The sequence below is a fragment of the Sturnus vulgaris genome, chromosome 3 (assembly GCF_052056855.1).
Source record: "Sturnus vulgaris isolate bStuVul1 chromosome 3, bStuVul1.hap1, whole genome shotgun sequence".
NCBI classification, from domain to species: domain Eukaryota; kingdom Metazoa; phylum Chordata; class Aves; order Passeriformes; family Sturnidae; genus Sturnus; species Sturnus vulgaris.
In genome coordinates this window covers 16,539,751-16,565,922 of record NC_142245.1, presented here as the reverse complement: position 1 = coordinate 16,565,922, position 26,172 = coordinate 16,539,751, and the positions used below count along the sequence as shown (strand labels likewise).

Below are 26,172 nucleotides of genomic sequence, written 5' to 3'. Positions count from 1 at the left end.
TGGTGTCAGATCTTAGGCTGCTGTTACATCTGGACACTGAGGGTTGGCTTTGTGAGACGTGTAAGAGAGGAGGCGGGGAGGGGAAGTGTGGGGGTTTTAGTTTTGTATCCAGAATTGTAACTAAGATCCATCTGTCCTAATTATCTTGAAATGAGGGGCAGCTTCTTCCTGTGTCGTATTATGTCACATTTAATTCGGTGACAAAGTTGTTCCATCTTGGACTGGCTTCCAGTATTTATGAACAGGAGTAGGGCTGTTTGCACATCAGTGCAGCAATGACAAATGGGGAGATGGTGCAACACCTGCTGTAGGTTTTACTAAAATCCCTGCTGGTTTAAATCAGGTGCAGTCTCTCCATGGACTTCACCTGGGCCGTGTTTTGGGAAAAGATCACTACTCAGCTCTGCTAGGTCTGAAACACATCTTTTCTGTTCTTGTCTACCATCTATTGAATAAAGCAGATAAATATTCTTGCTAGCACCGGCTGCAGCTGCTGCAGAACCTGGGAGGCTTTGCAAACAATCTTGTATACACCACTGTATCCATTACAACAGGACCACTTTAGAAATCCAAGACACAACCTCCTGTGCTCAGTCATCTCCAAGTTCCTTACATTGTACTCCCTGGCATAACATTGCTGTGGTTTTTCATTCTCCATCCTTTTAAGCTCTGAAAAACCAGATTCTAAAATCTTAATGCATATTAACTAATCTCAAACTGCCAGCAGTGTTTGCCTTTACTCTGATACTGCCTCTGCACTGGAAGTGAGTCCCCTCTAGTCTGCCCTAAAGAAAATACAGAAAATACAAAAGCTGTTCTGGTTGCTTCAGCTCAGAGACTGAAGGCATAAGGTCTAAAGCAGAAGGACCTTCTCCTTCTGTCCTACCAGGGCTTTTAAGGAACTAGAAGGCCATTTCAAAGCATTTTGGAATAAAATGTATTTCGCTGATCCCCAGTCCCTGGAACCCAGTGGGAGCCAAGAGCAGCCAATTTCAGGTCCAGCTGTGCTGTGTATTATATGTGGAATTGTCTAGAGATAATTTTTCTAAAGTCAGGTATGCAGACACCTAAGGAACAAGTATTATTTCAAGGGACTAAATCAGAAATGCAAAGCTTAACCATAGCAGCAGTCTGCACATGCTGTGGTCTGTCCTAGGTTTTATCACTTCCAGTGTTCCATTTTGATTCTCATGTTTTGGGCTTATTGTCCCCTTGAAGGTCACCCACATCTACCTTTGGGAACATGTTTGATATTTCTCTGAAGACATCCAAGCAGTTTCTTACTGTTCCACTTACCTGCCTGCTTTACTAAACATATGTTTCAGTGCAGGTGGCTAAGCCCACTGGGGTATTGCAATGTTAAATCACTGTGATAGCTGACAGAATGAGTCTCTCATCTTCCAGTTAGTGTAAGATTTTCCTTTGGGTTTGGGGTGGGTTTTGCAAGGATAAACACAAGTAACTTCTGGTGCCAGACTATTCAGAGCTACTGAAGCATTTTGCTTTAGTAGCTTCTAGACCTTTCTTTCTTTCTACCCTCTTGGCTGTTGTTTTGGGTGTTTTTGTGGGGGCACATGAGAAGCAAAGGAGGAGAGGGAAATTCTTCCATTTGCTGTCTAATAATTTTAAGATTTCATACTGTCACCCACTGCAGAAGAATTGAAGGAATAAGTGAAATTAGTATGCAAATGAAACAAGTAACAGTGACGAAATCTGTAGAGGACCCTTGAAGGGGAGTTTTGAGGAGGGGTGGTGTAGATTTTTCAGTAAAATGGCATTATTCTCTCAGCAGCACTTAGATTGGGAAATTTTCTTACAGAGTGGTATTTTTGCACAACACTGTATTACCAAGGTTTTTCATAAATACCAGTCGCTTTATTTCTTGAAGTTCTGTCAAATTATTTGATCCATTTCATTCACTGAACTTTTTTTGTAAGAAGGAATTTAGCTCATCTTCAAGATTAGTTTGTGATAAGGTAATTCAGACATTTTTTCTGGCTAAGCTAATGTGTTTTCTTGTTTTTCTGGAGGGTGAACCTCTCCAGTAACAGTAATGGTAGAACTTTTGGCCCTACTCATCCAGACACATGCAGACCGTAATTTCTAGACCACATCAGCTTAGACAATAGCTCTGAATTCCAAGAAGCAGGTCAAGCTAATCACAGAACATCCTAAGCTGGAAGGGATCTGCAAGGATCATTGAGCCCAAGTCCTGGTCATTGAGTCCAATTAATGCCCTGTCTGAAGTAATTAGTATCACCACAGAGGAATCTGCATGTGTGGCATTGCTTTTTTGGAAACTGGTGGAGAAATGGTGCCCTGTGAGGAGGCCAAATGGAAGGCTGACTGGACTGGCATAATTCAGATGTATTCCAAATCTTTTATCTTCAATGACAATAGAACTACCTAATGGAGTTTATTAGATTGTGTATATTAGATTATTAATAAGTATGTTTGATATATCATGCCATGTTGACAAAAAATGCTCTGTCCACTTATTTACCATCTAGCTCTTAGTTTTGATTATATATTAATTATTTCCTGATATACTAGAAAATAGGACAAGGTGGGTTTACCAAAAGCATTGTGGTCTTGAGACTACAATGCCCCTAAAATGAATCTTTAAGGGAAAAGGAGATAGTTGTCACCATCATGTATTCAAATTTTAAAAATTCAATTTTCTTGAGACACAAATTAGCAAAGCCTTGTTCTAGAAATCTGTACAGGATTAGTTCTTCCAGTTGATGGAAATGGCTGTAATAGGGAGGCATTGATTTGCACCTACAGATCCAGCGTAGAAAATGCAGAGCTTCATGCTTGTTTTACACGCCTCAGTCAGGTGGTTTGCTTTCTGAAGCTTAATTTGAGTCTCCTGTGAGCAAAAAATTATTCAAAACGCAATTAATCTATTGTTATGTTTTAATCACTGTGATGGTGTTATATTTACATGTTTTTATCTAATTAACAGTTACTTTCCCATTTAAAATAAATTCAATAACCATATGTCTCTAGAAACTGAAAGGGCTAGAATGCACCAGCCTTGAGATTATGAATGAACACTTACAGCCCAGAGAGCAGAGCCTGAAACTGGGATGACTGTTGGACTTTAGTCTGTGCTCTTTGCCTTTTCAAGCCTGAGGAAAAATAAAACTGTGTTTATTGTTGTGATAGATTTCTGGAGATGTTGATGAAAAGCTATAAAATACTGAGATACACAGAACTATGAGACTTTTAAAATAATTCTGTGTGTATTTGTTTGGGTTAAAACCTCAGGGCCAGTTCTGCTCTTGGTCCAAGATGCTAAAGAGCAGAAGAACTACTCGGTCTTTGGATGTTGGGGTCATGCTTTGCACGTGTCCTCCTTTCAGATCAGTGGCTGTTCACAACCTGTGGTGCCAGTGGACCCTATGGCCCCACACAGAGCCAGTGCAATGATGCCTACAGGAACTCCAAGCTCAGAGTGGTGGTGGGAGCTGAAGGGATTCTCCAAGGCATTCAGATCTGGAGAGTACCAGCAACCAACACATACAGGTAAGGGAACCGTCTCTGACTGTGGTGATATATATGTGTTTGAAACTGTCCAAGCTGCAGATACACACTAGGCATTTTTGAAGGATTACATTCAGAAGTTTGGCCACATCTGCTGGGGTTTTATTTACCACTGAGCCTTTGATTTCCAGTCTCTCCCATCTCAGATTTGTTCGCTAGAAGATGCAAGTTTTTTGGTGAAAGAGAAGAAACTTTCTGAGGCAGGCAAATCTTTAGCCTAAATGGTTACAGGTTGGGAGAGCTCTATCAGTAGCTGAAAATGAAGCATTTTTACCTCCTCAGACTAAGAGGAATGCATTTCCCATTTGTCATTCATTGAGCCCTGGGATTTGAATGAGTTTTTCCTGCCCTCTACTTGGAGTGGAAGGCACAATCATGTGTCAGAATTTCTTAAAGGACAGCTTGCATCAACCTCTGCTCAGCTTCTCCACTTTTTTGAATCTAGACACAGCAAGTTGAGCTTGTAAGCCTGGCTTACCACAGTAGAATTGATTTTGGAAGCCAGCCACCTAAATGGTAGGCTCTGTGATACTGAGGGTTCTAACACTTAAATCCCCCTGTGGAGTTATTTTCAAAGAGAGATGATCAGATACTGTTCAATGCTACTTAATCAGATTTTTACCAATCATTTTTTCTTTTTGCTCTTGCTGGGGAAAGAAGTACAATCGAAGTGTAGTTCTCTGTATCTGAATGGTAACATGAAGCCATTACATACATCATTTTGTAAGCAGAACTCTCAGTTTGAACCAGTGACTGTCTAGTGGTGTTTTTTTCTGCAGCATTCCATATTGAAAACAGTGATGGAATCTTGGATTTCAAAGCAAAACATTCCATTGAAGGCTTTGAACAAATTTCAGCTAGAGCTTTCTGATCCCATCTTTTTTTTTTTCCCCTTTATATTGAATAAGAATGTTAATGATAAGGCTAGAAGTCAGTCTCTTAAAGAGGCCTAGGGCAAAGCAGTTTTGAGACTGGCTAGGCTAGGCACAAGTTCTGCCTGAGTGCCTATTCCTACAAGGATGGATGGTAATGCAGAAAGCATATTTTACCCAGCTATCAACAAGGAGTTGCCTGAGGTGAATAGAATTTTTCAGAACCAGCATCCAGTAAATATGGTTATAAAGTACAGCCCAAAAATGAAGAGGCCAAACAGCCCAAAAGCTTTACAGCATTGTCATTTCTTTAATATCAGAATCCAAGAAGAGCCAGAATTCCTGTGCAACAGTAAGTTGTTTTTTTGCTGCACAATACAAACCCTGGGCCCTGCAGGGGTGACCTGTCTATTTAATTCCTGTAAATGACCTAACAGATTTTAGGTTCTGTATAGATAATAGATGTATAATGTCGTGCATAACATATATATATATAGGGATGACATTCTCTTCTGCACCTCTTAAGGCTGTAGTAGAAAATTCACAGCCTGGGGAAAGCAGGAGGCAATTGTGGGCTTAAATTAACTTGACATCTTCCTGATTCTGGTCTGCTGAAGGGGAAGCAGAGTCCACCAGCATAGGATAGCCCTAGGAAAATGTCAAGTTGCAACATCAATTCCAGGGCTTCCCAGAGTCTGGACTTACTGCCTGTGTTCAGCTCTGCCCTGCGGTCCTGCTGCAGTGTGGGTCCTGTAAGTTTTCCTGATGGGCACTGCTGAAACACCTGATCCAGGCAGAAATCCCTCCTGCTGTCTGCAGGGCTCTCAAGAAAGCTGATGTTCTGCCATGTCAGTGCTTTATACTGTGTAATGTACACTCCTGGTAATTGCTCAATAAGGATATTGATTTTGTGAACATGAGGCAGAATATGTATTATTAAAATACAGACAGCTCAATTATGCACAAAACTCCGCCAACACAAACCAACCACACCCATAAAACCCCACTAGCTGTGAAGGTCTGAGTGGGCTGCCACACACTCTAGTGCTGACATCTGAAAACTGGAATTTTACATGCTCTGGTTCACTCCCATGGGACTTCACATTGTGTAACAGTGAAGTTAAACATTATAAAAGAATATTTTTTGTTTCAGATTTCCTTCTAAGCATTCAGAAGGTCTGGTTATCTAGGTCTTATGAGCAAGTATGAGAGGAGTGGACTGTAATATATTATAATACACATTACTATCCTTTATATGACTTCTTTCCATCTTTAAAGGAAGAGGTTTAGGTCCATTTTGCTGAGTGCCCCATTTGAGGTCACTTCTACTGTCCTCTCTTCTCTATGGTCCCTTCATTTAAGGTGGCTCAAGAACACAGCCAGTGGTGTGCGAAAAAGTGTCATTCAGAGTCAGCCAGCCTAGGCACAGCATTTCCTCATGCTCTCAAGACTAGCTTGAGTTTTTCCCATGACCTGGATATTGGGATACGTGTTTTTCTCCAGCCATGGTTTGTGCAGCCTGGTTTGCACTCTGCACATCCTGACCCTTCCTGAAGGTGTGGGCTTCTTTTTCAGATCCCACAAGTGTCATAGTAAAAGAAAAGAAGAAAGGCAGTGGAAGGTACTCTATATTCTTGCTCTGGATGGGCTGAACCTTTCTTCAGGGCCAGTATGGAAGGCTTCCTTCCTCCTGTAAAAGAAAGGTGGTCCTAATGAAAGAGATCCTCTTAAAGTTTGAAGTCAAGATAACTGTTTAAATAGTGACACCCATTTTGAATAGGGAATGACTGACATCTGAATATACTTGGTTTTATTTGTCTTCAGCCTTTGAATGAGGCCAGTCTGGGTTTCCTGAACTTTCCGATATCACTGCTTGTATGCAAAATCTGTTCTTACATGGAAAAGTATGGCCCCTACTGGCAGCCAATTAGTCCTGCCAGCTTGCTGTGCCTGGTAGTGCACCTCATTAGCCATTGCAAAATTCCACAGCAAATCAACTCAGTCTTCAGATTCGTTCAGCATCTGTTCGGTGTGGCCCAGTGCTGTGTCCATCACTTTTTCTGCTGGCTCTGGTACAGCCTAACTGAGGACTGATTGCTTTGGTTATCAGCAGTGGCATGAACATAATCATGTCACATTGCCAAGATCTAATATGCTTTATGAGAACTGCCTGTTTGCAGGCAGGAGTTTGCTGGGCAGAGAGAAGCCAGGTGCTGGAGGAAAGGAGGTGTTAAAGCAGAGCACCTAAGCTGTGCCTGGTAGGAAGCCGAGAGCAATTTTTGATTTCTGAGTCCTGCAGTCTGTGGTTACGTGCTCCAGGTGGAATTTTGCTCTCCCAGAAATAGATGGAAAGTTATTAATGTCAGTGGAGAATTGCCTGCTTATTTCAGATCTAAACTGAGTTGCTGTACCATCATTCACCTGCTCAGAAAGTTGAGTAACTCTGTGTTTTGTTGCAGCAGAAATGTGTTTTATCATGATCTTTAAAAAGTGCTTTGAAGTCCTTTGCTAAAAGCTGCTTTAAGTATGTCCATTGTTAGGAAGGGAGAGGGAGGAGCTGAGAAATACAGTGTTACAGCCACATCTTTAGGTACACCAGCAACAGTAAGTACCTCTGGATCTTGACTGTTTAAGATAAAAATCCCAGAGCCTCAACTGAGACTGCAGCAGCCTGTGTGTAACATGGCCATTCCACAGTGAGGTGTTCCTGATCACCATGAGTTCAGCCAGGGGGCTTTACCTTCTTTGTTTACTGCAGGTAGTGTCATTTCCATCTACTTTTCTTTCTGTATTCCTCTGGTCATGGGAATAAGAGAGCTGTTTTCCATCTGGTCCATGCTACCAGGACCAGTTATGCTGTCTGCTTTCTCAAAGTCTCCCTCTGTCAATCTCATGCTTAATGTTCTCTTTAGCCATATGTCCTATTTTTACCAGTTCTTCTCCTTCTGTTCTTTCTCTTCCTTGCTTCAAACTTCTCAAGCATGTGCCTTCTGGGAAACAAGATGTGTTTCATATATTAAAACTAGAAACTGTAGGGACTTGCTTACTCTGTTCTCAGCAGTGTTTGCCCAATAATCAATGTGAAAGAATCTGTTTTGTAGCTACCCGAGCTCACAGATTCAAACAGAGCAGATAAACAGTCTTCGGGCTTTGGGTTTAGATTTATTTAGAATGTCAGGTCCTCAGAGCTCAGCTTTGTGTACATCTGGTGTACAAAAAGCTTAGTGCTCAGAAGTGGTTTGTGCTTCTTTCCACCTGTCTGGGACAACCCAGGTGGCAGCCTCTTGTTTTCTTTTTTTCTGCAGCATCTCAGGCTATGGAGCTGCAGGTGGGAAAGGAGGGAAGAACACCATGGTGCGGTCCCACGGAGTGTCTGTGCTGGGAATTTTTGACCTCCAGAAGGATGATACACTGTATATCTTGGTGGGACAGCAAGGAGAAGATGCTTGTCCTAGTGTAAGTGATTGCCTTTCTTATTTGCTTTCATCCCTTCTAGCAATCCATGGAGTTTTGTCTTTTCACACAGAAAAATATTGTCCTCAAGGGGTTTTGGGGCTACAGGAGTCAAGAACTGTTATAGTTTTACTTGAACACCATGAGAATATGAAGCACCATGTCCCTCTGCTCTCTTCTTTTCAACATTTGGGTACCATTACACAACAGGTGTTGATATTACACAGCAGGTTCCTGACTGATCTGAGTTTCTCAGAGCACATGTGTGGGGACTTGGAGACAAAAGACAATCCTGCTTTCCATTCCTCTGGAGATGAGTCTTCAAGGCTGACTTTGAAGGGTTTTGCCCTTGTTCCACTAGTGAGCCCAGCCCTGCCATTATGATATGCTCTGCACCTCTAGAGATACCCACATCACAGGGCCTGCTTGGTTATTCTCCATGTAGGAATAGGAAAGGCAGATCAATCGTTGTTGGGTTAGCCCTGATTTCTGTGTTATTAACCAACCCTTGCTGCAAATGTCTGGACAGAAAGACGGGCACTATCTGCCTGCACAGTAGTTTATTCATTGTTTGGAGGAGGATGTGGGAATAGGACTCTCTTATGGAAAAAACTAAGCATTATCTGATGAAATTTCACCTACAGGTTTGAGCTGGACATTTAAATGATGTGCATTTCTCAGCTGTTAATGGCTGGCATCCAAGAGATGAAAGCTTAGCAGTCTGTTAGAGCAGAGAAAGGTTGAAGGATATAGACAAGTAAGAGGGGTTCTCAAGGCTGCTGCTGAAGTAAATAATGTTAAAACTAGAATTACACATCTCTACAAACAAACCATTAATATAAAGCCTTTTTGAAATGAGAAATGGCCTAACTCAAACGTCCATCCAACGTCTTTAACTAGGACATTCCAGCTGAGGGTAATATATGGACTCATTAAATTGCAGGCCACTGTAATCTTAGTGAGAATTTATTGAGGGCTAATGTAATTCTTTCATTGAGGCAAAGAGATTGCATTGACTCGTAGAGGGGACTTTTACTAGATTGGATTGTAATCAGTTATGTCTTTGCCATGAAGGATTATATTTTTTTGTAATCTAGTGGTTCCTTTGGGTCATTGATTTTGTCATTTTATTAATCATTCCCACCCAACTCCAAATCAATTAAGGAGAGGGAAAAAAACAGGGAAAGAAGGACTGTTAGTTCTTTAGGCAAGGCACACATAAAATTAATGCTGCGCATTCTGTGGCTCAACTGAGAAGATATTTTGTGGTCAGCAGAATAATTTGGAATTTGAATATGGTTTTATCAGGTTCTTATTCCAAAAGAAAACACATGCATGAAAGTAGAAGGAAGAAGAAGGTCAATCCTACTATAACAAATGTTTGTGCATTTTCCCCTAAAAGTTGGTTTAGTAGGTTCAATGTGCAATATATGTGCAATATAACAAAATAGTGTTACTGAGACAAAACCTGTAAAATAAAATAAGATAGATACAAAGTTTGAAACTTGAAAATGGTCACAGAAGAGTCCTTGTCATGCACTTTAGTGCTCCAATTTTAAATCAAAAAAATACTTAGGTCATAGTCCTGAAGCAGCTATAAATGGTGGTTTAATGTTGTGATTGAAATCAGTTAGTGAATTCAGGGATTTACCTAGTACAGAAAGTTCACTATGTTCAGTGATAATTGATGGAAAGGAAGAAATGCTAAGTAGGAAATGTGGAGGATTTTTAGTGAGGTATTTTCATTAACATCAGGGAAACATTGCAACCCAAAGGTGGGTTTGCTGCTGTTTTGGTAGATACTGGTAGTTGCAGTAAAATTGCTTTTAAAATCAGCAGCACATTGGCTACTTAGCCCCAACCAACAGAGGGCTGGAAACAGTTTGAGGTAAACAAACGTGGGGTTTCTCTGTCTCTGCCATTTGGCTGTCATGTGACATGGAACAAGACACATCCTTGCTGAGTTACTCCCTTCCTACACTTATGAAATACAGACTGTTAATGCTGGGAAACATTTGCAGCTACATTTTATGGAGCTGTTTTACATGATAATACCATGTAAAACATGACGTCATTTTACATGGTAATAGGTATCAGCACTGAGCTTGCTTCAAAATAATTCAATTAAAGGTTGAGGCAAAAAGCAGATTCTTCTAGAAGAGCACTCACTTGGTTCTGGTCACGTAGTTTCACTGGAGGACAATTTCTTGCTTTGGGGCAGTGAAGGGTTCATGAGGCCTCCGTGTGTACAAGGGCATGGAGGTTCCTTAGCTGAACTCACATCTGGTCTTCTGCTTGCAGACTAATGATGTTATTCAGAAAGTCTGCATTGGAGAGAACAACGTGATTGAAGAAGAGATCCGTGTGAACAGAAGTGTCAATGAATGGGCAGGAGGAGGTGGAGGCGGGGGCGGTGCCACTTACATATTTAAGGTATGGAAACACAGTCCCCATGACCTCCAGCATCAGCACATCCTGCCACCTGCCTCTGAAAAATCTTTTATACACCTCAGGGAGAGGGTCCACAGAGTGACCTCCGGGTATCCTTAATTTCCACTTGAAAGATGAAGGGATCTGACTTGGCCCTTCACACTTCTTTGAACTGCTTTGCAATATGGCCACACTTGCTTCAATGGCTTGGAGAATCCTTTGCAAACATAATGGGTAGAACTGGGTTAGGGTTTTTTTTATAAAAACCGAGATGCAAAAGAATAGTTCTACAGCAAAAGGCAAATTCTGCAGGACTTCATTCAATTCTGCCGTAGTAGAATGCGAGACTTCAGCTACACATTTGGCCTGACAAGGAAAGTTGAGGATGGCCTGTACGTTTTCTGTTGGCAGTCCTGTAGCTGCAGACCACTGGTGTTTCCTGTCCTGTGCTAGTGAGACAGTACTCATTCCAAACACTGGTTTCAGTCAGTCCTTTGCCAGAGGAGACACTGTGCAGAGCAATGCTCCTTAGCTGTTTCATTTGATAAGAGTCATCACATGGGACATTACAGGCTTTCTAAGAGTCATCACCATAATAGATACAGTTCATAGAGCGACTGACACTGCTGTTTCCTGTAGCAGAACTTGGTAGGACTATTCTTTAATTTTCTATCCATTAAATTTCTGGGTGTGGGTGCATAAATAATGCAATGGCCCTAGATGCCTGCTTGATGCAACATGCCATAACTGTCATGTGGCTGAACTTCCATTTACATGTCTGACTCAGTTTGAACATTGCCTTTATTTCTGAATTTGTTAAGATGGAGAACGGAGAACCGGTCCCCTTGATAATTGCAGCAGGGGGTGGTGGCAGGGCCTACAGGGCCAAAACGGACACATTTCATCCAGAAAGACTGGAGAATGATTCCTCTATTCCAGGGTTGAATGGAAATTCAGGAGCTGCAGGTAAGAAAAGTTTATTCCTTTTAAGAAAACCTTTGTGAGTATGTGGTACTCCCAGATTCCTCCTCCTCACAAGAAGGTGAGGCAAAACTGAAAATACAGTTCAGGGGAGCAGAGGATTATAACAGATGCAAATAGAAGGTACCCACAGTGCTGGATACTTGGCATAAATAAGGGTATCAGAGATGGTATAGCCACAGTAATGGCAACATCCTCCCAAAATAATGTAGTACCTTTCATAAACAAAGTTGTTTGATTTTTGATGCGGGAGTTTGCAGTGCCAATGTGGCTGTCCTGCTCCCTGCACTGTTTTGTGCTCTGTGGACATACTCAGTTTCTCTGGCTTATGCAGAAAGACCATAATTGCACCATGTCTAGAAGTCTCTGTGAAGAGACCTTAGACTAAGCAACCAGCAGAGCTGAAAGTCTGTCACTGGTGAGTATGTTATGTGGAGAGCAGGAGTGGAAATGTTTTCACACCCCTTTCAATAAATTCAGTTTGTTCTAATTTAGAACTGACATTGTTTTTTTACAAAAGTATTTTATTCAAGGAGAAGGGGAAGGCTCTGTTAACCAGCCATAAGTGGTTGGAGAGTAGGTAGGGTTATCTTTTTACATTTTCTATATAAAATACTCGTCCTTGTATGGTAGGTGAACAGAGGTGCAGGTGATGACGTTCAGCTGAGCTGTTTGGAATGGATGCTTGTCCTGCAGATCCCTGCAGCGTTTATTACACAAAAAGTAACCCCTGGCTGTCCCTTTTCTCTTCTCTCAACTGCAGGTGGTGGAGGTGGCTGGAATGATAACACTTCCTTCCTGTGGTCAGGAAAATCCTTGCTGGAAGGTGCTACTGGAGGAAGATCCTGCCCCCAGGCCATGAAGAAGTGGGGGTGGGAGACAAGAGGGGGTTTCGGAGGGGGTGGAGGGGGGTGCTCCTCAGGTGGAGGAGGCGGAGGATATATAGGTAAAGTGGCTTCGTGTTCAAGGTGTCCCTTCCCCTCCTTTAGTGCTAATGATCAGCAAAATGCTGATGATAACTCTCCTGTAGCTAGCATATTTGACTGTTATGTACTAGTATGTCTGTGTGTTGCCTTTTTAGCACTAGATGAACTTATGGCATTTAGTCTTTGAGCAAAGAGCCAGATGCCAGTCCTTCAGCTGCAACCCTGGCTTTGTGCTCTGAAAAATGTGACATTAAGGTCCTGCTGTGATTCATGAACCTTTCATGTTGGGGTGGCAGTGCTGGAGAAGGAGGAGCCACAACAATGTGCTCCTGTTGCCTGTGTTTGGAGGACTTTGGTCCTGGAAACTGGCAGCCAGGCTTTATGCCAGGGGAAAGACACAGTTTCTCCCCTGCCCTGCCTTGGTCCTGCACAGGTGGTCTCTGGGGGCAGAGGCTCAGGCTGCCAGCCAGCACCCTTCTTAATATGACTTCAGTCAACAAGGAGCTAATTTCATGTGCCTCTGTGTCTCAGGGCAGCTGTCAGATGGCATTATGTTGATTACAACTGGTGTGGACCAGATTCAAGATCTCTACTAACCCATAGTCTCCTGGACCACGTAGTTTTTGCAGCCATCTGTGCTGTGGTGGACTCTTTAACCCCTGGTTCTCCACAGCTTAAATTAAGTGTATGGTAGACTGGAAATCTTGAGAGGAAGTAATGAGTTTAAATTATTAAGTACATGTTTTGTACCAATGTTCCTGCATAATGCTTTTTTTCCCAACAGAATAATTCACATCATGTTGGTTTTTTTTTTATTTCACTGAAGGCAACTAAAGGGAAAAAGCTATTTTTTGGTGGGGTGGGGGAATTGTTGCATGCTTGAAGTACAAAATATATGGCCTATACTGTGTTTCTAATATTTGTTATATATTGCCCATACTTTGCTTCTGGTGTGTTCTATATGCTCAAGCACAAATGAGCAACTCATAAATTCCTTCAGTCCTCACTTCTGGTGGACCACCCTTCTTTTAGGGTGCAAAGGAGAGCAAGGATATCAGGTTATTCATTCCCTCTGCTGAGACTGTACATACCTTGATCAGCAAGGGTACTAACTTAGCCCTGAAGTACTGGTGCTTTCCAGTCTCTTGGCTACATAAATTTTAAGAAGGACTTGTATGTTTCACAGCATATCCAAATGGTTAAAGATGAAGTTTGTGCCTTAGTTTGCAACAGTCTACCTAAACAGGGCTAGTTAATTGATTGTCACAAGCTTCTGTAATTTAAGTTCTAGTCCAGTAGTTCATGCCACAACTTGCTAAAACTCCCTATATATTAAATGCTTTAATTTTTCTCTTTTTTCATTTGGATGCCTCCCTAAATATGCTGAATTCATGCATGTTGCTATGTTTATCTGTGTTTTATTGTTTTATGAGCCTTAGTCTGTTAAGGTAACTTCTGGTTTGACATAGGTGGCAATGCTGCAGTGGACAATGACCCAGAGATGGATGGGGAGGATGGTGTGTCCTTTATTAATCCAATTGGTACTTTATACACCCCAGCACTTAAAGGTATTCATATTGGTCAGAAGTCTTCTCGTGGGCTTATTTCATTTTAAAAATAGTAGGACCCTTACAACCTTTTGGGATACAGCTCAGTGTCATGAACATGAGGAGGCAGAAAGTATACAGAGTACAGCAGAGAATAGACAGAAGTAGCAGGAAAGAAACAGAGAGAGGAAACATCAAGCCTATTAGGAAACACTCCCAGCGGTACAGTCTACCAGCCTACAGAATAATTTTTGGAGAAGGAAAGTGATAACAGAACCTCATAGCTCAGATACTTCAGGAAAGAAACAGACAAAACACCTGACTATTCACTTAAAAGTTCCTTAGAGCATCCCTTGGTAAAATATCCAAGTGCTGCCCAGCAGTGCACGGAAGTGATAAATACTGCCACGCCAACCTGTGTTTTCCTAGAAATCAATGTCTTTAATATGTTTGCAATGTGTTCAGAAAACAACAAAAAAATCTTCTTGTTAAAAAAAAACAAAAAATGTTTGCTTTAGAATAGCCAGAAGTATTTTGAAATACAGATGCACTCTGGTCTGGTAGATTCAGCCAGAAAGTTTTGATATTGCAATGATTGCTCTTGAAGGGAGTAAAGGCTGGGAAAGAAAAGGGTGAGCCCAAGGAAATTATGAGAATGGTCTTTGCAGTAATTAACTCAGCTTCTTCATCCACTCCCTAGTGACAGAGGGGCATGGAGAGGTGGAAATTAGGCTGCACCTTAACTGCAGTCACTGTGAAATGGACGAGTGCCATGTTGATCTTGAGACTCAAAAAGTCATTTGCTTTTGTGAGCCAGGCACAGAGTTGGCTGAGGATGGTGTGTCTTGCACAGGTGAGTAGGTGTGTGGGGTACTGCTGACATGTGGGACAGAAAATGCATGGCCAAAATCTGTAGTTTGGACTGTAATACATCCTGAAAGTGCTGTCTAATCTTTCTTAAACCTAGTTGCAGTTGAATGTTGCCTTCTTTCTTGCTGGTGTATGCTGCAGAGCTATTTTGCCAGGATACAGCCTCATCAATGCTGAGGACTGGGGCACTGAGCAGCAGTGCTGCTTTGCTCCACAGTGTATGTTTGGTATTCCAGGCAGATCTGAGAAGAGTCAAATTTTGTGCCAGCTTGTGCTGGTGTTCAGCATCTGCTCTGAAATCCTAGAAGTTTGCTTGCTGAAAGAATTTTCCATCTGAACTTAAATTCCAGCTTCGTTCTCTAAAGAACAAACAAACAAAAAGAAAAAAAGTGCAAGGTGAAGGAAAATATGATTCCTGTGGATTTGGACGCTTAAGGTAAAACTTCAGACGCTGTAAGAAATTCTGTGCAAGATTTCTCTGAGAAAAACAAAATACAGTGCCTGTACTTGCCTTTATCTCAAAACGAGGTGCTCAGAGCTCTGTTAATAGGTTTGCTTCATATTCTTGTGCAGCAGTTAGAGCAGGTCACCCCAGGGGTTTGGGATCCTGCTTTCAGCTTTGTCACCAGTATGGGAAAATTGTTGTGTTTTTACCATTCCTGCCTGTAAGATGGATAAAAGTATGGTCATTTTGTCAAGGTGAAGTAAACCTTAATAGCACGATCCCACATGAGGATGCAGCTTCACTACACTGTTACCAGGTTTTTCTGCCTGGATTACATGCATTTAGGAGATGATATATTGCAGTCCTCCTGCTTTTGCTGTGATTTGGCATTGATAGCAGCACTTTAACCCTGACAATGTAATGTTCTTTCCACCCCCCCCAAACCTCCTGCCCCTGATTTTTATGGTCTTGTTTTCACACCCAGGGAGTTCACATGTTAATTCATTGATAGTGAACCATCTGTTTTAATGGCTTGATATTAATTGAGGAAAGTGAAACAATGAGGTATGAGAAGTCATAGATCCTGAGAACTGGTCATGCCAGAGGTTGCTCCTACGCTATTGGAGCAGCAGATGAGTAAATGGAAGAGCAGAAAACAATTTGATGGCAAAAAAGTGGCTCCTGGAAGATAATTTCAAATATGAATTCTTTCTCCTGTTTCTTCTTATTTCTGTTGCAGCTGAGCCAGTAGTTCGTCTCCCTTTCTCCTTGGTCTTGTCTGTAGTGACTTCAGCATTGGTGGCTGCTTTAATTTTGGCTTTTTCGGGAATCATGATAGGTGAGTGTTTCTCTGCAAAAGATATTTTCATATAAGGGCTGGATCTGAGCCAGGGATAATTGGGCCCTGAGAGGCAAAAGGATTCAGGTTTTCAGCTACTGCTGTATTTAATGACACCTTCCCACACACAACTTCAGATTTCTGTAGTTGTTTCTAACCACAATGACCAATTCAAGGAGGCTTCAGTTACTGACTGCATCTCAAAAGAGACATTATTGTTTGTGTTACACTGTGAAGCTGCCAGAACACAGCTGCTTCTGGTTTTGTGAAATCTGGTGCTGTTTAATACCTAAAAGCTTCTTTATTTGTGTTCCTACTACAGATTTCACCTCTTAATGTATGACATTTAAGCTTAAGCTCTCACATAGGTTCCCCTTTCAAAAACTGCTACTTAGTAGGATGTGGGTATTCTTGGCATTTTTGTTGGAAATTCTAAAAGGCATTTTTCACCTTTTTGTGTTCTTGATTTAAACAATTGCTCACCTGCATTTGGTGCAAGCAGAATAGATTTGAATCAATGAAAAGCAGTCAGGGGTTCAAACCACGGCTTTGCCACCTTTCTTTGTCCACACTCTGTGTGTGGTCTGGGGGAGGAGAGGGATGAACCTAGAACAGGAAATTAGATTTGCACAGCTGTTTCAGTTTTAAGAATTTCAGGAGTTATCAGTTACACACACATGGTCCTACATCTGTGATTTCTGTCCTGACCGTACCTTTTTACAATGACTAAATACTTCTGAGGAGTGGAAGAGTAATCCTCTTTCCATCCAACGAGCCTATCATTTCCATCTCAGGAAAGGGCAACGATTTAAAAAATCAAAGCAAAGCCAATGAGGAGGAAAGTGGAGGACAGGAAGGGTTTGTGGATAGGTCATTACATCCATCTACCTTTGCAAGTGCATGTTTACCCCTTAAATTTTTCCCCTGAGCAACATCTGCTGGAGAAGATGCAATAACTATTACCGTCACAGTCTCTGGGCTCAATCCAGCTCCCACAGAAATCAATAGTGATTTAACCTGCTCATGATTGTCATCTCTTTTGGAAAAAATCCTGCAATATCAGTTACTATTTCAAGGAATATCCTCAGGATGTCTTCTTTCAAGGTGTGGTTTTTAATGGCGTTGCAGAAGCATCAGTGAAGCAATGCAAGGAATATAACACTACCATAAACTGACTTCAAATATAATCCTACTCTGTTGTTTAGAAACAGAGGAAGCTTTGAAAAAATAGCTTTTTTTGTGTGTGTACAATGTGTTATTCTGAGGAAACAGTTTAGGCTATACATTTTGAACAATATGATGCAATAATTCACTGTTGCAGACTTTAGTCACTTCTGTGTGATTTAGGAAAGTTGGTTATACCCCAGCTCCCGCAAGTTTCAAACTGAAGTTGTATTTGGAAGGTCTGGTTAAACTGAACAGAGCAGAACAAAAAGATCAGAACTGTGAACTCTGAGATCTCTCCAAGTGAAATTCATTTCACTTTTTCCAGATAGTCCATGAGCAATCCTGTTTCTTCATAAGATGTGTAAATCAAAGGTTCCCGGATATCTTCAGATTCCATTTTCTATCTGTAGTTATTTGATGTACAGAAATATGCCAGTTTCACTGGCTGGTTTGATTCCCTGAAGTCTGGCCACACCACAGTGAATCCCAGTGAGAGAGAGGGTCTGTCACGAATCCAGTCTCTGTACGTGGTTAACTGTGTTCTCCACATTTAGTGTACCGCCGCAAGCACCAGGAGCTGCAAGCCATGCAGATGGAGCTGCAGAGCCCAGAGTACAAACTGAGCAAGCTGCGTACCTCCACCATCATGACAGACTACAACCCCAACTACTGCTTTGCAGGAAAAACCACATCCATTAGTGACCTTAAAGAGGTGCCTCGAAAAAACATCTCCCTCATCCGGTAAATTCATCTTTGCCTTCCCCATCCTTCACACCGTACACCCACATATCCTGGCTCTCCTAAGAGGTGTGAGCACACAGCTTTGTGCAGGCACATGCAAATTCTTGCCCACTTTTAGGTTCATACCGCTTTTCATAAAATGTAAAGGTGCAGTAGTTAGGCTCGTGTGGATGGGACTAGATTTTGGCATTCACCTTGACCCTCTACAGGTGCAGTGTTCATCTCCTGGGATTGTGAGGAGAACGGAATAGCCAACGCCAGTAATTCGCTTACATCTTTTACAGGCTATGCAGTGAATGGCCCATTGCCATGAGCTGATGAAATTCTGGGATGGCTGAAGCTTGTAGAAGGCTCTTTTAAATCTTTGATGGTAAATCAAATATTTGGTAAAGACAATTACATCCTTAAATGCAATAACAAGGAAAGCAATGGATTTGAAAATGCCAGACAGTATTAAAAAGTCAGGGATATAAAGCCAGCAAGATAATCACATCTAGATGAGAACTTCTGGAAAACTTAGAAGTGTCTCCTAAGAAAAACTTGAAAATTCTGAGTTCTTGCACACTTTGCTCTACTGCAGGATATTTGTGAATGTGAATGTGACAGTACCCTGGTACCATACAGTGTTACACAAAAAAAAAGTGGAAGCAGGAGTCCTTGGAAAACTGAGGAGCTTAAGGTGCTGAAAAAAATGATGCTCAGAGCAGTTTATGCAGTCTGCAATGTTTTGCTCTTACCTCATTCCCCTTTACCTGCACATCTTGCTGGACTGCACCTAGAGGTTTCCAGTGTACCCTGTGCTGCTGCTTCCTTTGTCACTTGGACTTTGAAAGGATTTTTGAATTGTGGCGATGAGATAGCAGAGGATAAAGCTGGGAACTGACAAGGGAAGAGAAAGTGGACTTTTTGGAAGGAGGGTGAGTTATGAGCTGTAAAGATCTGGTTTATCCCCTCAGTTTGTAATAGGTTGGTGAGGCAGAGCCAAGAATGGTGTCTCAAGTTGATACTTACAAAATGTTATTACACAAAGTGGTTGAGTCATAGGCAGCAATGTGGTTTCACTGCCCAGACTGATTCTATCCTGGCAAAACTACAGACAGGGCTTATGGAACAGCAGAGCAGACTGTTCCTCCTTGTTCATGTGGACAGGAGGGCAACAGCCCATGCAAAAGCAGCCCACTGATACAGCAGAGAACAGAATCAATGCAGCTCTCAGCCCAGACCTGGCTCTGACAGGAGAGTGCATGCTGTAGCAGAGAGCTTTTCTGAGAGCCTTTTCCCCAGGCTGAGATAGAGGAAAGCCTCTTAGAGGCTGGAAATACTATTGCCCAATGTGCAGCCTATGCAGGGTTAAGAGAGACTCAGGATTTGGGGTGCAGCCTCATCCTCTGCCATATTTCACCATGTCATTATGACAGGCCACTGATGTGAAATAACTATTGTTATTCCAGTTGACTTAATGTTGAGAGAGTGAGGACTGAATAGACGGGTATGCAAAATCTGTATCACAAGGACATGGGACAGGATCTATTGTATGATTACTCTTATTCTATTCTCTTTTTCTTGTAATCTTATACAAAATAAAACTTCAAGTTTCATAATATGATCACTGCCAGAAACAATTCTCAGCACAAATTCCTAGAGCTGAGTGCTTTACAAAGCACTGTCATCACCATTTACTGGCTAAGGTACTTGCCCAGAATCACACAATAAATCAGAAAAAGTTACTTGGTTTAGAATTCAGGTCTTTTGAGAATCATTGTGCCTCGTAGTTTCTTGCTCTATGTTTTCTTTAATGGTGATGCAGAAATATCAGGGGAACTGCTAATGTGCTCAGGGTGTGGAAACACCAAGACTAAAGTTCTGTCTTTATTGATCTGTTTTGGAGCACCCACCACTGAGCACTGATACCAAAGCCATAGATGAGTGCTCTCTGCAATGCCAGCAGCTCAATTTCACTCGGGAATGTTCACTTCCATGGATTGCTTTCCTGTCCATGATAAATGTCCCATCCTAAATAAAATGTAGGTCCATGAAAGATCTTGCCAAGGTCTGGTCCCCTGCATATTGTCAATATCCAGTTCTTCCTGTGACTCTGCCATGAAAATTGTGAGCCGGTTCTGTGAGCTGTGTCCACAGTGTTATAATGTTTGTTCTCTCTAGTAAAACCTTCTTGTCTTCTCTGGTCTGTCCAGGGGTTTGGGCCACGGAGCCTTTGGTGAGGTATATGAAGGTCAGGTGACAGGGATCCCCAGCGACCCCACTCCCTTGCAGGTGGCTGTGAAAGTAAGTGACAGTGTATGAGTTATCATGATGGTTTCATGCACCTTTTACTCAAGAGTCCCAATGCATTTTAACAGTGAAGATGAATGAAGCATTGCTGTGAGTCCTGAAGGACGTGGCTAGAAATGCTGCTGCTCTGTTGCAGCACTTTAATCCATCACAGCAATGGTACAGCTTGTCGCATATGAGTATGTGAGACTACTCAAAAGAGTAAAATGAGTAAAAGAGGTCTGGGAATAGTAAACAGGGAAATATTTCCCACTGTGGCAAAGAGCCACAGTAGACTGCAGGAATGAGAACTAAATCCATCCTCTGTCCATCTTCCCCATGCTACACCTGGTTGGTAATCTGTCCAAAGCCTTGTAAGTCAGAGGCCAAGTAGGAGATGGCAGGTTTTCCAGGGATCTCACCACTTCCTTACAGGATGGATATGCATTGGATGTGAAGCTAAATCCTAAGAGACCCTGGTAGAGTTCTCCAGGCCTTCAGCAGTCTAGCTGGCTTGTTTTCTCATAGAGATTACATAGCAGCACAGTTCTGCTGCTGGTTATAGATCCCAGTCTTTTTGGAAGATAGGGTAATTGAACTGCAGAGAACTCAGGAACTGTGATCTCATTCCTCATCCTCAATACAACAGAGTCCCATATATTGAACTTTACTCTGTGTACTCTGGGCTATTTCCTTTGCTGGGAGGAGGATGACAGCGGCATTGATGGGCCAGGAGTTCTGATATTTACCTTTCAACAGGCTTCACAGTCTAGTTTAGCAGTACTAAATGGTTGTCTTAGAGTGAGGTTTCTTTTGAGAAAGGATTGCTGCAGATAATATTAATGCCAGGTGTTCTAACCTGTAAGCTGAAGTATCTTCTTGTTAACCTGTTCCTTCTTTCCCAGACATTGCCAGAAGTGTGTTCAGAGCAAGATGAGCTCGACTTCCTCATGGAAGCTCTCATTATTAGGTGTGTATGAATCACATGAACACCATTTGTGTAGGCTTGCAAAGCCCAGCAAAATAAAGAAAAAAGTTTCTTCACAGGTGGTGTCCTCTCAGCACATCTATGCAGTAGTTTTAGCACAAAGAGAATACGCATTACCATCCTTTTCTGTTCTTCTTACAAATGAAGAGGCATCAAATGATTAAAGGCTAAATTTTCAAAAGGGTCCACATTGGTTTCCATTACCCAAAGTGAAAAATTTAAAGCCCAAATTTTAGAATTGATAAGATATTATTGATTTCTTTTGAGAGGAGAACATACCTTAGGAATTTGGGTTTGACTAGTCAAAACCACCAGATGGCATTGACTTTATGCTGCTGTCATACCATGTGTCAGTGTCTGAATCCCAGAATCCATGCAACTACTTTTTCCCATCATATTTGAGAGGTGGGGAAATAATGAAGTATTTGAGACTAGACCTCAAGAAACATCCCCCACAAGCAGATCCCCATGTCAGTGTGTTGCTTAGAACAACATTGCCCTAGCCACACTTCTGCCTCTTGGATGGGGAAAATTACAAGTAGACTTTTCTCTGTTATCAGACATGTTCTGCTTCCTGTGCCCCACAAGTCTTGCTGTAGCCCAAAAAGAATGCAGAAAATAGGGAGAGAAAAAGCAGCCAAAAGCGACTGCTTCCCCACCTCCGTGTGTCCTGCAGTATCCAGACAGACACAGAATGCAGGGGTAGTGCTTTAGCTTTATCCAGTTGCCCTATCTTTGAGATTTGTTAATTTCTGGGGGAAAAAAAAAAATCCCTGCAGCAAAAAGGTTTGAATGTTTTCTGCTACTGTGCTTTTTGGGTCAAAGTTGCTCCACAGCTGGGTGTCCCTATCTCCACAGCAAGTTCAACCACCAGAACATCGTGCGCTGTATCGGGGTGAGCTTGCAGGCCCTGCCCCGCTTCATCCTGCTGGAGCTCATGGCTGGAGGAGACCTGAAATCCTTCCTGAGGGAGACACGGCCCAGACCGGTAAGGAAAGAGTAAATTGCATTTTATTTAGAGAGCTGCTGCCACAAGGCAAACACTTAGCTATAAAAGAGCTGATCCATACAGATACTATTTCCCAGCCTTTTAGATGGTCACAAAATTTCTGTTGCTATAAGACTGTGGAGGCAGGAGCCAGGAGGATAGGGAACAGATGCTGCTGGGGCTATGCAGAGCTGCCTCATCCCTGGACTTTGCTAGATAACATTGCAGATACTACCTAAAGAAAGAAAAAAAGCAAAAACAAAAATGTTAAACTCAACTCTTACCTTACTCTCACCAGCTGGGGGCAGGCTGGGGGAAAATATTGAGCTAGTAATATTAAAAATATAAATCCATTATTCATATTGCTGATCAGATACATTTCTGTGGATATCTGTCAATTCAAATTTGGCATAGGCAAGGAGGCAATCCTGCCTGGAGCTGTCAACTTAATAGAAAATATCTTTAGTCCAGAGTTTTAAAGATTTTCCCCACTGAAATCAGCATCAATAGGAAGAGACAATCAGCTAGGAATGTGGAAGAAATTAATTATGACTTCTAGAGAGAATTCGTTTTTTCAGAAGAATAAAGTTTTCTCTGAGTCCGTGGGTCAGACAGTCACACAGATATTGCTGAAAGTGAAGACCAGGGCCCAGCTTCATCCTTTGTCTCTAAGTTCGACAGAGGACAAAATGCTGCATTTTATCAGTACAAGAGAGACACAAATTCGCTCTAACAGATATCAGTAAGATTTTTCCTTGAGGCATCTGGGAACAGATCAGCTTTCTTATTTTTTCCATGCAGTGTGGTTTTCAGACATATAAAATGGTCTGTGAGACTCAGAAGCACTGCAGTCTTGAATAGATTGCAGTAAAGTGGCTCCTTGATGGATAAGGAGGGTAAACACCCAGAAAGGAAAATCCGAAATCTGAGCAAGCAGACTTTATAAATACAGGTTGTTTTTCCGAAGCACCAAGAGATGCTCCTACAAATGGGCTGAACTTCGTGGTAGGTGAATGGGAAATTCATGTTTTGCAACGTGGTCTCCACTCTCACCCAGTGCCGTGTAAAATGGCTTGGGCAAGATATGCTGCCAGGTAAATGCTGTGCTCAAAACTGCCAGGCCAGGCTGTGCAAGACGTGTGAAGAGGCAGGTGAAACAGGATGAGGTTTGGTTGCTTAAATTAGAGAAGCCAGCTCAGTGATGGTACAGATCTTGTGAGGAACTACCAAGAACACTAGTCCTGCACAGCAGAAATTTTTACCTACTTGCAGTAAAATGAGCCAGCTGCTTTTGTAGATGAAACAGCCCTTAATCTTGATAGGATGAAGTCATGGGAGCCTTCTGAGGAGTTTTTTTTCTGTTTGGCCCTACCTCAGTCGTGAGTTCATCCTTACCACGACTTCTCTTCCTGTCAGCAGTAGCTATGTGCAACCCCTGTGAAAGCCCACGTCAGAAGAGGCTGATGGTTCACTCCATTGCTTCCTTAGTATTTCTCTTTCTGCCTTCACAGTCACTCCTTCCGTTCCTCCCCTTTCCTTGTCTTTCCTGACCTGTTTGGGGTTACCTGAGACTGACCATAACAACTAGCAGGCACAAGGCCAGTTCCCATCAGCTTGAAGATTCTCCCTGGTTTCTGCATTTAACTTGCTCCCACGAGTGAAGCAGACCTTGGATTGATGCCTGTTTTCTGCTTTGTCCCATGTCTTCCAAACTTTGGGAAAGCTGAACTTCAAATGCAGATGGGTAGTCGCAAGCTGGAAATGATTCAGAAAAGCAGTTTCCATTCCCTCTTTAACTGCTGGGTCAATGTGGACAGCCTGACTCTGTGCAGACACAGATCCACACGATTTTGCTCCATTCTAATACTTTCCTTCCCCTTGCCTTGCCCTGCTTCTGCAACCATCCCATGTGGTGTCTGCCTGGCAAGAATGACAGGGTAATCCATTATCTGGCTGCTGGGGCAGCTTCTGAGGAGACAATGGCACCTGTGAGCACTGAGAAATCAGCCTCTGGTGCGTTTTTGATTGCTGGCTCACAAACTATGAGGCAAGGAGACTATGACTGATGAGAAATGAGATGTATGCAGGGCACTGTGCTCTGTGAAGTATGGGATCTGGCCCTGGAAGTGCATTTACCCTCTGCATACACTCGAGGTGTGACAGAGTCTCTGTACATAAGGCCTGTGGCTCAGTGCTAGTGGATGTGTCTTTGCACTGCTCTTAATGAGCCCTGAGCTGCTTTGTTCCTCCTATTGCTCATTCAGGGAAGACAGGCAGAAGGTAGGCATGGCAGGCTGGATGTCTAGCTTTTCAGGGCCATTAAAGGAAGGGAAAGACAAGGGACAGTGTAGAGTGAAGAGGCCTTGATGAGCTTTGCATCCGAAAGGAATTAATTGAACACAAAAGCCCTGTCTGACTGACTGGGTGGCAGAGGTGCACTTCTTACTCTGCAGTAAGCACCATATGAATTACTGCCTTTCCCCATATTTTCTTTCAACTTTTGTATTTTACAGCTAATTTCTTTTACTACCTTGTCTTTCCTACCTACTTTTGCTTTCAGCCTAATTACAAAAAAGCGATTTGTGTATTCAGTCTCTACCTTCATCCCCAGTTGCTCTTTGCACTGCCTTGCCAGTAACATCAAATTCATTTACTAATTTTGGATAGACTCAATAGAGGTGTGAAAGATATTGGCACTAATTCCAAGGCTTATGGAAGAAGAAAGCACCATGCTGGAGAGACCAATTGCCACTGGCCAGCTACAACCTGTGTGGCTTGGAAAAAGACACATGCAGCATGCTGCCATGCACTTGCACACTGAAAAGCAGGAAAGGGAGCAGAGGGAATGGTGAAGGAGAAGGTGAAGGGAAGAGGACACTTAAGGCATTGCCAAGGACATGGAATAGAAATTTAAAGCAACTGCAGGAAGTATCAGAACACGGGATCCAACTTAATGAGAGATGGAGATGAGGCCAGCACTGCTGCATATTGTTCATCTGTGTTCTTCACGTAAAAAATGAAGTTTCAGTTCAGCCAACATGTAATGATTTTTCTGGACTCTAAGCAAGAATGATAGTGTCTCCATCCAACATCACTGATACAAGACCAGTGATTCTCATGGGATATGTCAATTTATGACAGCTAGGTCCACTCCATAAGGTTCAGATTCATCATTCCCCATGAGCCCATGGTTGACAGCCCTGAAGACTTTCTCTCTTCCATTTCTAATAGAGTTTCACATCTATTACAGGATTACCTCTTCTCCCTCTCTCCAGAGAGGCAACCTGGTCGGTTCAGAGATGCCTGGAATTGGAGCCTGAGCTCCAAGTTTGAGCATAGCAGAATTTTCCATTCTGGGAGGTTCAGTGCTGATCTTTCTCACACACAGCACAACCCAGCTCTGGGAGAGAAATCATATATGGATAAATGATTTCCCTCCTTTGTGCTGTGCAGCCTGTTGCACAGAGCAGCGATTACACTGAACAATACACAGAATTTCATTCACCTTTAGCAAGATTCAGCCTCACCTGGGAGGTGTCACACCAGTGCTTCCAGCATGCCCACTGCCCTGAGCAGCAGAGCATTGCAGCTGGCATCATCCATTCATCTGGGGAACAAAAGCTGTAAAGTGAATCCTTTGGTTTGTCTCAAGGCTGCCCCCTTGCAAAATGAATCCCAAACCTCCATTTTTCAAACAAATTACATGGCTAAATTGTCCTTGGCTGGGCAGTCACATCTGTTTTAGGATTGTATTTAGCCAAATAAAAGGTGGAAGGAATTCCTCTAAGGAGTTAAAGGAAAGCAAAAAATGAAAAGGAGAAAAAAGGTATACAGTTCAAATCAGCTTGTGGCTTCAGTGTACTGACTGCTTTGCAGTATAGCTTGAGTCTGAAATCGATTGTAGAGTAAAGAATAGGGCTTTTTACTCAGCTTTCACTTCAGGTTTCTGACCCTTGCTCAAAAGAGCAGGGAACGGGTAGATTGAGATATTAATTTCCCCTTGGTTATGCCCTGCAAGGAAAAAAGAAGATGTGCATTCTTTCTTACTGAAGCCATCTTGTGTAGCTGGTGAGTCACTTTAACTCACAGAGGTAAAAGAGATTATT

At 42.3% G+C, this 26,172-nt stretch overlaps 1 protein-coding gene across 4 annotated transcripts in view; it reads left to right on the top strand.

Annotated features, from left to right (window-relative positions):
- ALK (ALK receptor tyrosine kinase) overlaps positions 1 to 26,172 on the top strand; it is a 310,521-nt gene that overhangs the window by 271,973 nt on the left and 12,376 nt on the right. For 2 of the 4 annotated variants that reach the window (XM_014877491.2, XM_088161049.1), the window contains exons 12-23: positions 3,369 to 3,531; positions 7,727 to 7,877; positions 10,176 to 10,307; positions 11,126 to 11,270; positions 12,049 to 12,231; positions 13,681 to 13,779; positions 14,459 to 14,611; positions 15,813 to 15,911; positions 17,633 to 17,819; positions 20,015 to 20,105; positions 20,996 to 21,060; positions 21,937 to 22,066. In XM_014877491.2, coding sequence (XP_014732977.2) covers positions 3,369 to 3,531; positions 7,727 to 7,877; positions 10,176 to 10,307; positions 11,126 to 11,270; positions 12,049 to 12,231; positions 13,681 to 13,779; positions 14,459 to 14,611; positions 15,813 to 15,911; positions 17,633 to 17,819; positions 20,015 to 20,105; positions 20,996 to 21,060; positions 21,937 to 22,066 — 1,598 coding nt within the window. Of the gene's footprint in view, positions 1 to 3,368; positions 3,532 to 7,726; positions 7,878 to 10,175; positions 10,308 to 11,125; positions 11,271 to 12,048; positions 12,232 to 13,680; positions 13,780 to 14,458; positions 14,612 to 15,812; positions 15,912 to 17,632; positions 17,820 to 20,014; positions 20,106 to 20,995; positions 21,061 to 21,936; positions 22,067 to 26,172 lie in introns of those variants that run through there. The other 2 variants (XM_088161050.1, XM_088161051.1) reach the window with 2 other exon arrangements.